The 14,555-nt window shown below is 43.8% G+C and overlaps 1 protein-coding gene across 1 annotated transcript in view; it reads left to right on the forward strand.

Moving 5' to 3' along the window:
- The window catches only part of ARHGAP15 (Rho GTPase activating protein 15), an 892,712-nt gene extending 885,040 nt beyond the window's left edge, over positions 1 to 7,672 (forward strand). Inside the window, exon 14 of the mRNA XM_075318806.1 lies at positions 5,117 to 7,672. Coding sequence (XP_075174921.1) covers positions 5,117 to 5,288 — 172 coding nt within the window. The 3' untranslated portion in view covers positions 5,289 to 7,672. The remainder of the gene's footprint in view (positions 1 to 5,116) is intronic.
- The last annotated feature ends 6,883 nt before the right edge of the window (positions 7,673 to 14,555 follow it).

The raw sequence follows: 14,555 nt of genomic DNA on the forward strand, positions 1-14,555 counted from the left end.
AGATGAAAAAGACAATGGAATGAGGATTAAGCAGGGGCATGACTTGAAGCCAGGAAAAATAATTGATAAATCTGTAAGTGTGCCACCCACCAACCAGAAGCCATGTATAATACTAATGTCTTCCAGCGTAACAGATGAGCCTATGGGTCCCTTTAGTCGCTAATGTCCTTGTATGATTACTTTTATTTACGTCCTCTATAGCCACACCCCTGAGGAACACACAAGAAGCTAGTTAAAGGTAATACACCATAAAAAATTGACTGATATGCCTTAAATATCTGAGTTAGTCGGTCAAATCACTCAAAGAAAGAAGACATTCCCACCTGACAGCCCACATCCATTTTAAGGTCTTATATTCATATCATTGGGGAAAACTGCAATTAATTATAGAATGACATGAAATTAATGAAATATATAATAGAGCATGCTTTAAGAAAAAATAATAATATCAATTAATAAGAAACGTCTATACATCTGTAATTTTTAATGGAAACACAGTTATGAATCTACTCCACAATGTGCGGATAACAATTTCTAGATCTCTATTACATCATGTATCTTTTGATGTGTAATATAATCTAGACTTAAAAGATTATTATTTATGACCTATTTTTGGGAGTGGAATTATTTATGACTCTCTTTCTTATTAAATTTCAGTTCTAATTAAGTGGAAGTAATCTCATTACTAAGAAATGTACCATATGTATATATGATTCTGCAAATAATTTCATTAATGGGATTCGGCCAGGATGTGTGTACAGTTTCTTCTGCCAATGAAATGTGTCTTAAAGGGCAATTTCAATCAAATACACCTACCTGGAATTATCAATTTCTTACCCAAATGAGTGTTTAGGTAAAAAAATATGAGGTTGCCCTTGATATATGGTCCTATAAGCTAATCACAAAGTATCCCTACACTGGGACCTTCAGAAATTGGCCATGGAGTTTGGATCAGTATTCAATTTTATAACAGCGACACCACAGGGGAATGAAGAATACCACACATTACATTACACAGTATCCACACCGAGGGTCACCTGCTGCGACCGTGAGCTGAGGGTCACCCGCTGCGACCGTGAGCCGAGGGTCACCCTCTGTGACCGTGAGCCGAGGGTCACTTGCTGCGACCGTGAGCCGAGGGTCATCTGGTGCGAGCATCAGCCCGAGCGTCGTCTGCTGCGAGCGTCGGCCCCAGCGTCGTCTGCTGCGAGCGTCAGCCCGAGCGTCGTCTGCTGCGAGCATCAGCCCGAGCGTCGTCTGCTGCAAGCATGAGCTGAGCGTCGTCTGCTGCGAGAGTGAGCCGAGCATCGTCTGCTGCGAGAGTGAGCCGAGCGTCGTCTGCTGCGAGAGTGAGCCGAGCGTCGTCTGCTGCGAGCGTCAGCCCGAGCGTCGTCTGCTGCGAGGGTGAGCCGAGCGTCGTCTGCTGCGAGAGTGAGCCGAGCGTCGTCTGCTGCGAGAGTGAGCCGAGCGTCGTCTGCTGCGAGCGTCAGCCCGAGCGTCGTCTGCTGCGAGGGTGAGCCGAGCGTCGTCTGCTGCGAGAGTGAGCCGAGCGTCGTCTGCACATTTTCTCACATGAATCTTAGCACAGATGAGAAGTAGGAGAGATTAATTTCTCCATCTTCTCCATTGCCTGTCTCTGCATATATTGGACTGATGACATCAGAGCGCAGTCGGATGTTTCACACGCCCAATAGACTTGTATGGGTCTACGTGATATGATATACTGGGCCATACACAGCATGCAGCAATTTAATGTCACTCTGGCGTGGCAAGTGGGCTTATACGGAACGATAAACCCTAATATATAGTTTTGTGGTCCCTTGCCAAATGTTCATTAAAGAATTGTTACGTCTGTAGAAATGAAATTACGGTGGATAGAGAGAGCTAAGTAGATACAGTAGATAAATACAATAGATATATGGAGCGAGAGAGATAAGAAAATACAGTAGATAGATGGAGCAAGAGAGAGATAAGTAGATACAGTAGATAGATGGAGCGAGAGAGAGATAAGTAGATACAGTAGATAGATGGAGCGAGAGAGAGATAAGTAGATACAGTAGATAGATGGAGTGAGAGAGAGATAAGTAGATACAGTAGATAGATGGAGTGAGAGAGAGATAAGTAGATACAGTAGATAGATGGAGTGAGAGAGAGATAAGTAGATACAGTAGGTAGATGGATAGATGATGAAAGAAAGAAAGAAATCGGAAAAATAAATGAGCAGCCATAAAAATGCAAAATTCATCTTTTAGCACACCATAACACCTGCTGTATCCATAGGTAGATAGATATTAGATAAATGCTTAGATGCATAGAGAAATAAATATTATACGTGATACATGGAATGTAAATAAATTAAAATATGTCAATAGAATACGCTAGCTAGATGTTCAATTGAGACATTACTTATGATTGAAATCTGTTTTTCCCCAATAATTGAATCTTACTAATAGCCCCATGGATGGATGGTTGCATGGAAGGAAGTATTTGATGGATGGATGCATGGAAGGAAGGATTGATGGATGGATGGATGAAAAAAAGGGAGGATTGATGGATGGATGAAATGAAGGATGGATGGATAAATGGATGGATGGAAGGATTGGTGAATTGATAAATGGATGGATGAAGGATTGATGGATAAATAGATAGAAAGATGAATGGATGGATGGATGGATGGATAAATTGATGGATGGAAGGATTGATTGATTGATGGATGGATTGATGGATGGAAAAATGGATGGATGGAAAGAAAGAAGGATTGATGGATGTATGAAAGAAAAGGGAGGATTGATGTATAGATGGATAAATGAATGGATGGATGGATGGATGAAATGAAGGGTAGATGGATGAATAGCTAGAAGGATGCATGGATAAATGGATGGATGGAAGGATTGGTGGATTGATAAATGGATGTATGCAGGATTGATGTATGAATGAATAGATAGAAAGGTGGATGGATGGATAAATGGATGAAAGGAAGGATGGATGGATAAATTGATGGATGGAAGGATTGATTGATGGATAGATGGAAGGATTGATGGAAAAATGGATGGATGGATGTGTCGCGGGCGGAGGGGGGGACGCTGCGCTCACCGACTGCTCGGGTCCGGCTGCTGCTGCTGCTGCTGCTCGGTGGTGGCTCGAGCGGTGGGCCGGATCCCGGGGACTCGAGCGGCGTTCCTCGCCCGTGAGTGTAAGGGGGGTTGGTGTGTGGTTTTGGGGACATTGTCCGTGACGCCACCCACGGTTGTGGTGAAGTTGTGACACCACCGCTGCTCTGGATGGGGATCCCGGGAGCGATGACAGGGAGCAGCTTGGATGTTGGTTCTCCCCTCCGTGGGTAGGGGGGTTGGTTGTCCCGGGGCCCGGTGAGGGGTAGGGATGGCAGGCGGGTTACGGGGCCTGGTGAGGTGCAGGGTCACGGGGGCAGCGCTGTGCCGCACGGCACGGTGGTACTCACTCAGCCAGTAATTGACACAGAGTCTCTGGTCAAACAAACGGCTGGATGGACGGGTCCCACAGGCGGCTGCGGTTGTTCTCCTCCCGGTAGGTTGATGGTGACTGCCTTTCCCTGCACCTGTGTTGTGTTTACAGTTCCAATGGCTTCCCACCGGTAACCCGCTCCCCAGCTTGGATGGATGCTGAGGGAGCCCCTTTTGCCCGCAGGCTCTGGCCCTGGGAACTGTAGCCTTGGCGGTGACTGTGTTTCCCTCTATGGTGTGAGCTGTTGCATTCAATCGGGTCTTGGCTGCTGGGAAACCCCGGAGGTTCCCTTCGCTAATGGATTTGACCGGTTTTACGGTGACTCCTAGCCTGGTCGGGGTCCGTAGGCCCTGCCGGATGGTGCTGGCTTCTCTTCACTCCCCGATCCAGTACCGGCGGGCCACCGCCCGTCCCCGGTCCGTACGGTTCACTCCAATCAGCCTCTCCTGCAGACGGTCACCACCGTCTGCCAACCTTGCTGAGTGCCCGGGCCACACACCCGGACACGGTCAGTCTCCTCTGCTACCACTTCACTCTCCAAAACTGAACTCTAAAATTTTCCCGCCTCCAGGACTGTGAACTCCTCGGTGGGCGGGACCAACCGCCTGGCCCACCCCCTGGTGTGGACATCAGCCCCTGGAGGAAGGCAACAAGGATTTGTGTTTGGCTTAGGTGTGCCTATCCGGGGTGTAGGGTGTGTTGGTGTAGTACCTGTGACGACCTGGCTTGTCCAGGACGCCACAGATGGAAGGGAAGACTGATTAATGGATGGATGGATAAATGGATAGATGGAAAGATTGATGGATGGATGAAATGAAATGGCTAGAAGGATGGATGGAAGGTTTGGTGGATTGATGGATGAAGGATTGATGGATCAATAGATAGAAGGATGGATGGATGAATGGCTAGAAGGATGGACGAATGGAAGGATTGGATGAAGGAATGATGGATAAATAGATAGAAAGATGGATGAATGGATAAATGGATGGATGGAAAGATTGGTGGATAAATGGATGGATGGATGAAAGGAAGGATGGATTGATGGATAAATGGATGAATGAACGATTGATGGATGAATAGGTAGAAGGATGGATAAATGGATGGATCGATAGAGATTTATACTTATTAAAAATCAGTCTCTTGTCTTTAAAATCCATTTCCTTTAAACACATTGGCTCCAGTTCCAGCACAAGAAAATAACATTGTCTTTGGCTAAAATTAGCTATGCAGCCAGTAATGTGGCCTAGAATGGAATAATTATTAGCTACTTTTATATCCCATGAAACAATGTTTTATTTCAGGAAAGTAATAACAATCCTCTGATTGTGGTTATTTTGATTGAGTCGTCGTAGAAAATACCGAAAGCAAGTGATTTCATCTTTTTTTATTTCAAACGGGAAAATGATTAGAAATTAGATTTTCGCGGCCAACATATCTAAGTGGCCTGTATTTAATTCTCCGCTTCAGAGAGATGTAAGACTACAATGCGCTTAGGAAACAGTGCCGCTAATTACTTGTTCTTTAGGTAACAACTTTATATTCTCATGAGAACCTAAATTTGTCAACATTAGGAATTTAACCCCCGAAGCAGTGGAGGAATGTAAACTGATATGTCCTTGTGTTATTTTTACAGGATTGTCGTCAACGCCTCCACGAACCTGATGTCAACACAGAGCTTGGGGATTGTTTTTGGACCGACCCTCCTGAGACCGGAAAATGATTCGGGGAACATGGCCGTCTGCATGGTTTATCAAAATCAAATAGTAGAGCTTATGATATTGGAATTTGATTCCGTCTTCTGTTAAATTTAGGCAATATTTATCCTAAAAGTAGATCATGGTAGATCAAACCACAAATCTATTTTGAGGCCCCGAATGTAAGATCTTTAATTACATTATACACATACTTTATAGTCTCAAGAGACATTTTGGGTAATCATAGGCTATAGGACATGGGTGCAAGTTCCATCTCTGCGGTCTCTGTAGGCATGCCCCTAACTCAGCTCAAAGGGGTTATCCCACCAACATTAATCATCCATCTACTCTAGACGTGTTCAATCTATGATTGGTGAAGGTCCAACCACTGGAAATCCAACAGCTCTCAAAAGCAGGAGTTGCGGTGTCCCTCGTGAGTGGAGAGGTAGCGCTAATCCTTGACCACCCTCCGTTTATTCACTTGAGTTTACAGTTGTGTAGATGTGGGACCACCATTTCTCTAGACGGAACGTATGTCAGTACCATTCCATTTACATTGGGGACATATAACCCCAAACTATTGACCAATGGGAGTCTCCTCAATCAGACTCCAACCGATCATACATTTATCCCTTATCCTGTAAATTAGAGTTATTGATGGAATGACCTTTATGAGGATAACATTCTTGTGAGCCATGATATTTGGTTCCCTGCAATGCTTTACTCTTTATACCCAGTATGCTAAATCATTAATTGTCCTTGGTTTCTCCTTGGTTTTTGGAGCTGATTGTAGTGATCCCACCAGTAAGGTCCCATTTCTGATATCAACCAAACCGATTCCTTAGGCATCCGTGTATACCATACACACCAGTTATATTATGCTAACCCTTAGCCATAGTAATATATAAAGTATATAACAAAAGTGAGTACACCCCTCACATTTTTTTTTAAGATTTTATTATATATTTTTAGGGGACAACACTGAAGATCTGACACATTGATAAAATATAAAGTTGTGTCCAGAAATGTAAATTTGGTGCCCTCTAAATAACTCAACACACAGCCATTAATGTCTAAACCAATGGCAGATAAAGTTAGCACATCCCTAAGTGAAAATGGTCAAAGAGTCAATATTGTCTGTGGCCTCCATTATTTTCAAGCACTGCCTTGAATCTCTTGGGCATGGAGGTCACTAGAGCTTCACAGGAGCCACTGGATCCTCTTCCATCCTCCATGAGGACATCACAGAGCTGGTGTATGTTACAGACCTTGTGCTTCTCAATATTTCCATTTGAGGAAGCCACACAGATGCTCCATAGGGTTTAGGTCTGGAGACGCTTGGCCAGTTCAGCACCTTTACCATCAGTTTCTTTAGCGAGGCAGGGGGGTCTTGGAGGGGAGTTTGGGGTCATTATCATGTTGGAATATGAAGGTAGGAGATCATGCTCTTCTTCAGTATATCACAGGACACGTTGGCATTCATGGTTTCCTCAATGAACTGTAGCCCCCCACATCCGGCAGCACTCATGCAGCCCCAAATCATGACCCTCCACCACCTTCTCCTCCTGTACAATAACTGATAACACCTCTATATACAGTAGATAACAAAGGATCCACCATTCACAATAGATGTCACAGCTCACCTCCTCCTCCTGTAAAATGACTGATATTGAAAACACAAAATTAATCATTCACAAAAGTGACACATTTTCAGTACATGCTATATTTTTGCTATAATATGTAACTCTTTATTTGCTCATTTGCTTCTTAATATTTCATATTCTAGATTGGTTACCACTTTGAGAAACATTTTGCCCATTGAGTTCAATAGAAAATTCATCAGTACAAAACTTTTTTTGTTGTAGATTCCGCAAAATCCCCAAATCCATAATTTTATGATAAAAAAAACTATTTTTTTTTACCGAAATCATTTTCCTGGGTCTTTGATGGTCTCTGAATATCCACAACTTCTATAATTGTCCTCTCGCATGGGACCGCTGCAGAAATTTCTGAAAAATATATCATAAAAAGTGGACATTGAATAAGACAGGATACAGAATTCCATATTTCTCAGGGGAGGTGCACAAACCTTTTGTTTTTGCACAGAGATATAATTTTATAGATAAATGTATTGTTTTATACTATAAATAAGAAGTATTTTATGGATTTGTAAATGTCTGTGTGTGATAAATGTAATGAAGATATCCAAACACAGACATGATGGATACATGTATGAAATATTTTTGAGTTTTTCACGACATTGTCTTTCCGGGATCGTGTTCCCTTATAGTATGTGAACATCGGGAACCGTTTTATTATGTTTTCTTTTGCTGTTATTATATATCTTTTAGCAATTTTATTACAATTATTTTATATTGGTTATAAATAAAGAATATGTTTTCAAACTTTCTGGAAGTCCCAAAAAAAAACCCTCCACAAAGGGTCAAGTCATTATCGCATTTGCCCTTGTCTTGTACTTAACTTTTGGTGTTTTAAAGAGTAACAATCGTTTTAGTTTTTATTTAATAAATAAATAGTGCAAATGAAAATAAGCAAGTTTGTAATATAATTCCGCTTCTTTCACCTCATATACAAAGGAACCTTGGATTACGAGCATAATTTGTTCTGTGAGTGTGCTCATAAACCAAGTTAAGGCCACTTTACACGCTGTGATATCGGTACCGATATCGCTAGCTTGGGTACCCTCCCCCATCGGTTGTGCAACATGGGCAAATCGCTGCCCGTGGCGCACAACATCGCCCAGACCCGTCACACTACTTACCTGCCTTGTGACGTCGCTGTGACCGGCGAAACGCCTCCTTTCTAAGGGGGCGGTTCGTTTAGCGTCACAGCGACGTCACAGCAGCGTCACTGAACTGCCGCCCAATAGAAGCGGAGGGGCGGAGATGAGCGGGACGAACATCCCGCCCACCTCCTTCCTTCCGCATAGTGGGCGGGAGGCAGGTAAGGAGAGGTTCCTCATTCCTGCGGTGTCACACGTACCGATGTGTGCTGCCGCAGGAACGAGGAACAACTTCGTTACTGCTGCTGCAATGATATTAGAGAATGGACCCCCATTCCACCGATGAGCGATTTTGCACGTTTTTGCAACGATGCAAAATCGCTCATAGGTGTCACACGCAACGGCATCGCTAAAGCGGCCGGATGTGCGTCACCAATTCCGTGACCCCAACGAGATCGCTTGAGCGATGTCGCAGCGTGTAAAGCGGCCTTTACTCGTATAGCAAACCAAAATTTCCCATAGGAAATAATTGAAAGATTTGACAATTTGTTCCACAATTTGTAGCAATGTCCCATCCTGGTCCCTTATTGTGCCATTGTACACACTGTACACACACACACAAAACAAAACCATTATTCTCACCTATCCTCTGTTCCCTCGGCGGCCTTTTCCCTGGTTCTTGCAGTCCGCAGGCATGTGCACCCGGTAACGATCACGGCCGATGCAGAGGCTGCCGCTGTCAGCACTTCAGCAACGGATGAAATACGCATGCGCAGTGCGCTGCCTTCGAGAATACACTGCAGAGAGAGCTGACACTGCTCAGCACCGGCATCTGATGTGAAGCAAAGACAGCAGCAGCCCCTGCAGTGGCAGCGATCGTTATCGGATCCACGTGCCAGCCAGAGTGGGTCACAGCACCTGTGAACATACGGAACCGGAAGTGTGTTAAGTGAGTATTTGCTCGTATAGCAATTATTGCTCGTAAACCAAGTTACAAGTTTGCAAGAAGCTTTGCTCGTCTTGCATATTACTCGCACACCGGGTTACTTGTAATCCAAGTTTCCAATGTACTAATCTCTCAATTCTTGGGTAAAATCTGTATACAGATTTTCCCACTACTGAGATAGGAGCTGACAGTTGGTGCTTATAAAATTCTGTGGAGGGGAAGAAAGAAAGAGTTCTGCTGAATAACAGTTACTGTTTTCCATAGACCTTTATGAGCACCAATTGTCATGTCCTATCCCAGTAATGAGAAATTCTATATTCATTGATGACACATTTTACCCAAGAAATGATAATTTTGAGAATGAATAATCCATGCCAGAGGAAAAAGGAGCTGATTTTTCTGACAAGATATATGTCATGTCTGGGTACTGGACGAGGCGGAAGTGGGTCCACTGTTTCAAGGTACCGTTCGCTGACCTGGAGGAGCGGACCTGGGTGGCGACTGAATCTTCACTACTACCACCGGAGGTGGCAGCAGATACACACACTGGTGAGTGTCCTATAGGAGGCAGCCCTGGGGGATCCCAATACCTCAGCAACTGGAGACACAGGACGGAGACGGAAACCAGAAGTGGAGAGGAGGAGACCAAAGCTGGAGCGGTCCGGAGAAGGCAGGTACTGAAGGTCACAGGCAGGTACACGAGCACTACTAGGCATTATGGAGTCACAGACAAATACAGAATGTGGGTTAAAGCACGGTGACCTCTCAACTAGCACGGGCAGACTAGCTACGGGGACGTGTTGAAATGGCACCTCCCAATGGGGGAGGAAGCCTTAAATACCCAGTACCTGTAAAGGCCATAGGAAGGATTCCAGGTCAGGTGGCAATAGCTCTTTAAGAATAGGGAAAAGAGTGCAACTGCACACTACCGCGCATGAGCGGACCTCGGGAGCCACACGACAGGCCAGGAAGCACGGAAGAGGAGATGGCAAGAGAAGATTGTCAGTGCTTCTGCGGAGGAAACTGTGAAGGTGCTGATGGAGGTGCGGAGGAGACCTGGGTGCCGTGGGTCAGGACTGAAAGGACGGGGACCGGACAGGTGAGCGGAGGATGGTTTCAGTATTCCAGGGCCGTGATAATATTTTACAAAGTTTCTGATTTTCACTTGTATTATTGATTGATGGAAAATAATAAATAAACTTTTAACCTGTTATTTTTCTTTTGAATTGTCTTTTTTACGTTTATTTTGTGTGTATTCACCAGTGTTTTTTTTACTTCATTTTATTTTTATTATGTTCATTTTTTATTTTTTGTATGTTTGGCATTCTGGCCTGTAACTTTTGTGTTTCATTTTAACAGAGCATCTGATTTTTAAAAAACACATAAAGGACTAAAATAAATAGCATTATTTATTTTGTGCAAAATTCATTAGCCATGTTTGACCTTTTAAAAAATTCTCTGTGCAAGAAGTGTCAATGAATACAATAGGATGAGAAAAGAAAAGAAAATGTGTAAAAAAAAAAAAAAAAAAAAATGGAAATGATAAATTTGGGCTTTAAATTCTTTACAAAATTTTATAAGAAAACACTATATTTTGTGAATAATCTTCAGTGGAAAGTAGTAAGTGATCATACGTCAGCACGATCTTAAGGAATAAAAGTGCACCATCATGTGCAAAATACTCATAGATGTATTTCTGGTTGTGTCTATTGCTAAAAACTTCTAGAAAAATGTTCCGAGATTAGACCTGTATAATACATACGGTCAGGTTGTGTTCACACAATGCGTTTTTGCGAGGCTTTTGCAGCAGTTTTTCAAAAATGAGTTTAGAGATTTTCAGTTTTTCTGAATTTTTTGGAAAACGCCTTGGAAACACATTGTGGGAACATCACAGCACTGGTTTTCTACACTGCTGTGAATGGGGAATTCAGCGTCAAAAATGCAACAATACTGGGATACAACTGCAAAAAAATATTTTAAAAAAATCAGTGTGATGTGAAAACCGGGTGGATTTAATGGAGATATCATACCACCTTACTGATCACTTGTTGCTCCTATTCCTACATGTATTGGGTCCTGCCGGTCTCAATACTTCCTTTTCCATCTTGTTTGTCTAGACTAGTCAGAAAATACAGAGACCGGCTGTGTATGCTTGTGTAGGTTAACATGGAGCCAATCACCACCTATAATGGTGACATGGTGGTCAAATCTGCAGCCAATGATCGTCAGCAGCAGTCATATATCCTTCCACATTCCGGTAAAATGAACAAAGATCAAAAGTGTTGGAGGACCAGTAAGGTGGTAATTTATATTATTCAATTACTCCCCTTTTTATAATTGTGTACTTTTTATTTATTTTTTTAAAACCTATCATCTGGCCTGTATACTGTAGTAAAGTACCTAAATAGTGTATTATATGATTATTAAGGGGAGGGTACAGTAGTAGCTTGGAAGCAGATGTGTGCTCCACCGGGTCCTCTCTCGAAATTTTAGATTGAGAACTTACACCCCTGGAATTACTTAAAGGGGTTTTCCCAGCAACAAAGTTAATTTTAAAGTTTATTGTAATTAATAGATCTTGGGAAAATAATAATTTCCACAACTGGATGTGATTTAAAAAAATGTTCCTGTGCTATGTCTTATATATGTGCCCCTGCTGTGTACTGTGTAATGGCCGTGTCTGACCGTACAGGGACTTGTTCTGATCATACATCTCCTTTGCTGAGATCTTATATACGTGTCCCTGCTATGTACTGTGTAATGGTCGTGTCTGACCGTACAGGGACATGGTCTGATCAAAACACATCTCCTCTGCTGAGATAATCTTATATACGTGTCCCTGCTATGTACTGTGTAATGGTCGTGTCTGACCGTACAGGGACATGGTCTGATCAGAACACATCTCCTCTGCTGAGATAATCTTATATATGTGTCCCTGCTATGTACTGTGTAATGGTCGTGTCTGACCGTACAGGGACATGGTCTGATCATACCAGCTCCTGGGCCGGGGAGGAAGTGAAAAAGTATACAGACAATACAGCACGGGATTGCAAATTATTCTTTCTAAGAGGTAAAACATTTTTTATAAGACAGGCATGGAAATGTTTTACCTCACAAAAAGAATCATCTATGATCCATACTGTGCTATCTGTATATGAAGCGCCCCTGGGATGCTGGTCCTTGTTCAGAGATGCCAAAAGACTTGTTCGGTATGGCCACAGGTAATGTCAGTTTTTGTATATATATCGTGACGCCACTCACGGCTTGCGGTCAGAGATGTGAATGACCGCCGCTGCAGGTTTTTCGAGCGTCTGGGGCTGATGGGGTCTGCAGCCAGATGATGTAGCCTCCCGTGAGTGAGGCAGGCCCCAGAGGTTCGGGGGAGCAGGATATCAGGTCCCGGAATAATACAGGCTGAGTCCAAAAGTCGTTCAACTGTTTTTTACTCACTTCTGATGTTGCTGTGAGCGGACCCGGGCGTTTCTGCGATGAACCAAGGTAGAACCAGGTCTTCTTCAGGCCAGTCTGAGGGTAACTGTTAGCTCACCTTCCTAGCACTTCTGTGTTCGGATAATCCCCTGACCTGAAGTACCGTGGGGGTCTATCCAGAGAGTCTCTACTGCCTTTTCTCTCCTGTGTTTGACCCGTTTGCCGGCAGCGTAGACCAAGTGAGATCGCTCCAGGCGCTGTCCCCTTATGGGTCCCTGCGTTGCTGCTAAGGCTTGGACACTGTGTGGTTGGTGAGGTACTTGTAGTTCCCCTCACTGGCAGGTTTAGCAGATAGTTAAACTGGAGTCTGCTTTAGGGACCTGCTCCCTGTACGTGCCTAGTCACCAGGTACACCTTCTCTGTCTCCTCCAAATGACCGTTCTCCCCCACTAATGGTTACTACCCCGTGCAGCGTCTGACTAGTGGCAGCTCGCGTATCTGCCTCACGACCGCCGCGCACCACCACCACCAGACTGGCTCTCCCTCCTTTCCTGACAACCCCTGCACTTTAGCTCCCAGCCTCTCCGCTTCACCCCTTGATAAGATTTGAAGGCTAGCCCCCTCCGGAGACTGCCCAAGGGTCCCATCTACTGGTGTGGGAGAACTGGTTGCTATGTGTCTGTGCGTACACACCTCATTCTGGCCCTTAAGATTACATGGAAGTACTGTCCTAGAATGGGTGCAGCACTCAGTGGTGCCTGACCAGGTCAGGGGCGCCACATATACTCTCTCTGCATCCTCCCCTGCCCAGGAGATGGGGTGTGATCAGACCATGTCCTGTACTGTCAGACACGGCCATTACACAGTACACAGCAGGGACACGTATATAAGATTATCTCAGCACAGGAACATTTTTTTTAAACACATCCAATTGCGGAAATTATTATTATTTCCAGATCTATTGATTAAAATTAACTTTGTTCATGGGACAAACCCTTTACCTCTTCCCGAGCAGATCCTAATCACAGTATTCCTATAAAATATCTTTCCACTGTTTCCAAATTTTGACAAATTTAGTTCCTTAACTGGAACAGATGAAAAGCAATGATACAATAAAACTGGTTGTTATTTTTTCCCATCATTTGCAAATTTTTAGTTGAGAGCCTATTGCACCTTTACTGGAAACATTGGTCTTAAATGCAAAAATCTGTAATCGGACCCCCATCTGCTAAATGTGATTTATAACACTGGTGTCCTCAATGGACGACTGGACCCTTTTCGGCACTAAGGGTTCGGCTGAAGTCTTTCCTCTGCTCCCCATATAACTATGCTAAAATATTCACCTACACATGCAAACAAAATAATATCATTAATGTAAAAAATGTTTGAATTGTGACACTTTTCTCATAATTCTCTGTCTAATTGTGCCATTATTAAGTCTAATTACGTGTGGCTAATTCTTGTCATTGAGCTTCTAATAAGGGAAGTTTAATTAAGGATATCATGATAGAAACATTTAGCTGTTTGCTCAATAATCTCTCTTATTGAATGGGTTAATTAAACTGCATTTAGTGCCAAATTATCTTCTTTTTTTCGAGATCATAAGATAATCATAAGGTAACGGAAAATTCTAAATTTCAAAGTTTTCTCTTCAGCGTTCCTTTCGGACCTCTACCCATCACTTACCATTGGAAAGAGCTTACAATTTTAAGAAAATACGAGACATCCTTCAGTGGTGAGGCACCACATAATTCTTCAGTGGATTGGGGTTGGAAACTTTGTGCCTAAGGGCGGCGTCACACACTATGATATATCGGGCGATATGTTGTCGGGTTCACGGATTCCGTGACACACATCCGGCATCGTTAGACATATCGTAGCGTGTGACAGCTACGAACTAAAATACTCACCTTATCGTTGCTCGTTGGCACGTCGTTCATTTTCAAAATGTCGGTCCTCCTTCTGTGCTCCGGCTGTTTATCATTGCCGAGGCAGCACACATCGCTCCGTGTGACACCCCGGGAACGACGAACACAACTTACCTGCGTCCCGCCAGCAATGCGGAAGGAAGGAGGTGGGCGGGATGTTACGTCTCGCTCCCCTCCGCTTCTATTGGCCGACCGCTGTGTGACGTCGCTGTGACGCCATACGTCCCTCACCCTTCAGGAAGAGGATGTTCGCCGCCCACAGCGACGTCGTCCGGGAGGTAAGTACGTGTGACAGAGGGTTAAGGACTTTGTGCGCCACTGTCAACTAATTG

The sequence above is a fragment of the Anomaloglossus baeobatrachus genome, chromosome 7 (genome assembly GCF_048569485.1).
Source record: "Anomaloglossus baeobatrachus isolate aAnoBae1 chromosome 7, aAnoBae1.hap1, whole genome shotgun sequence".
In the NCBI taxonomy this organism is placed as follows: Eukaryota; Metazoa; Chordata; class Amphibia; order Anura; family Aromobatidae; genus Anomaloglossus; species Anomaloglossus baeobatrachus.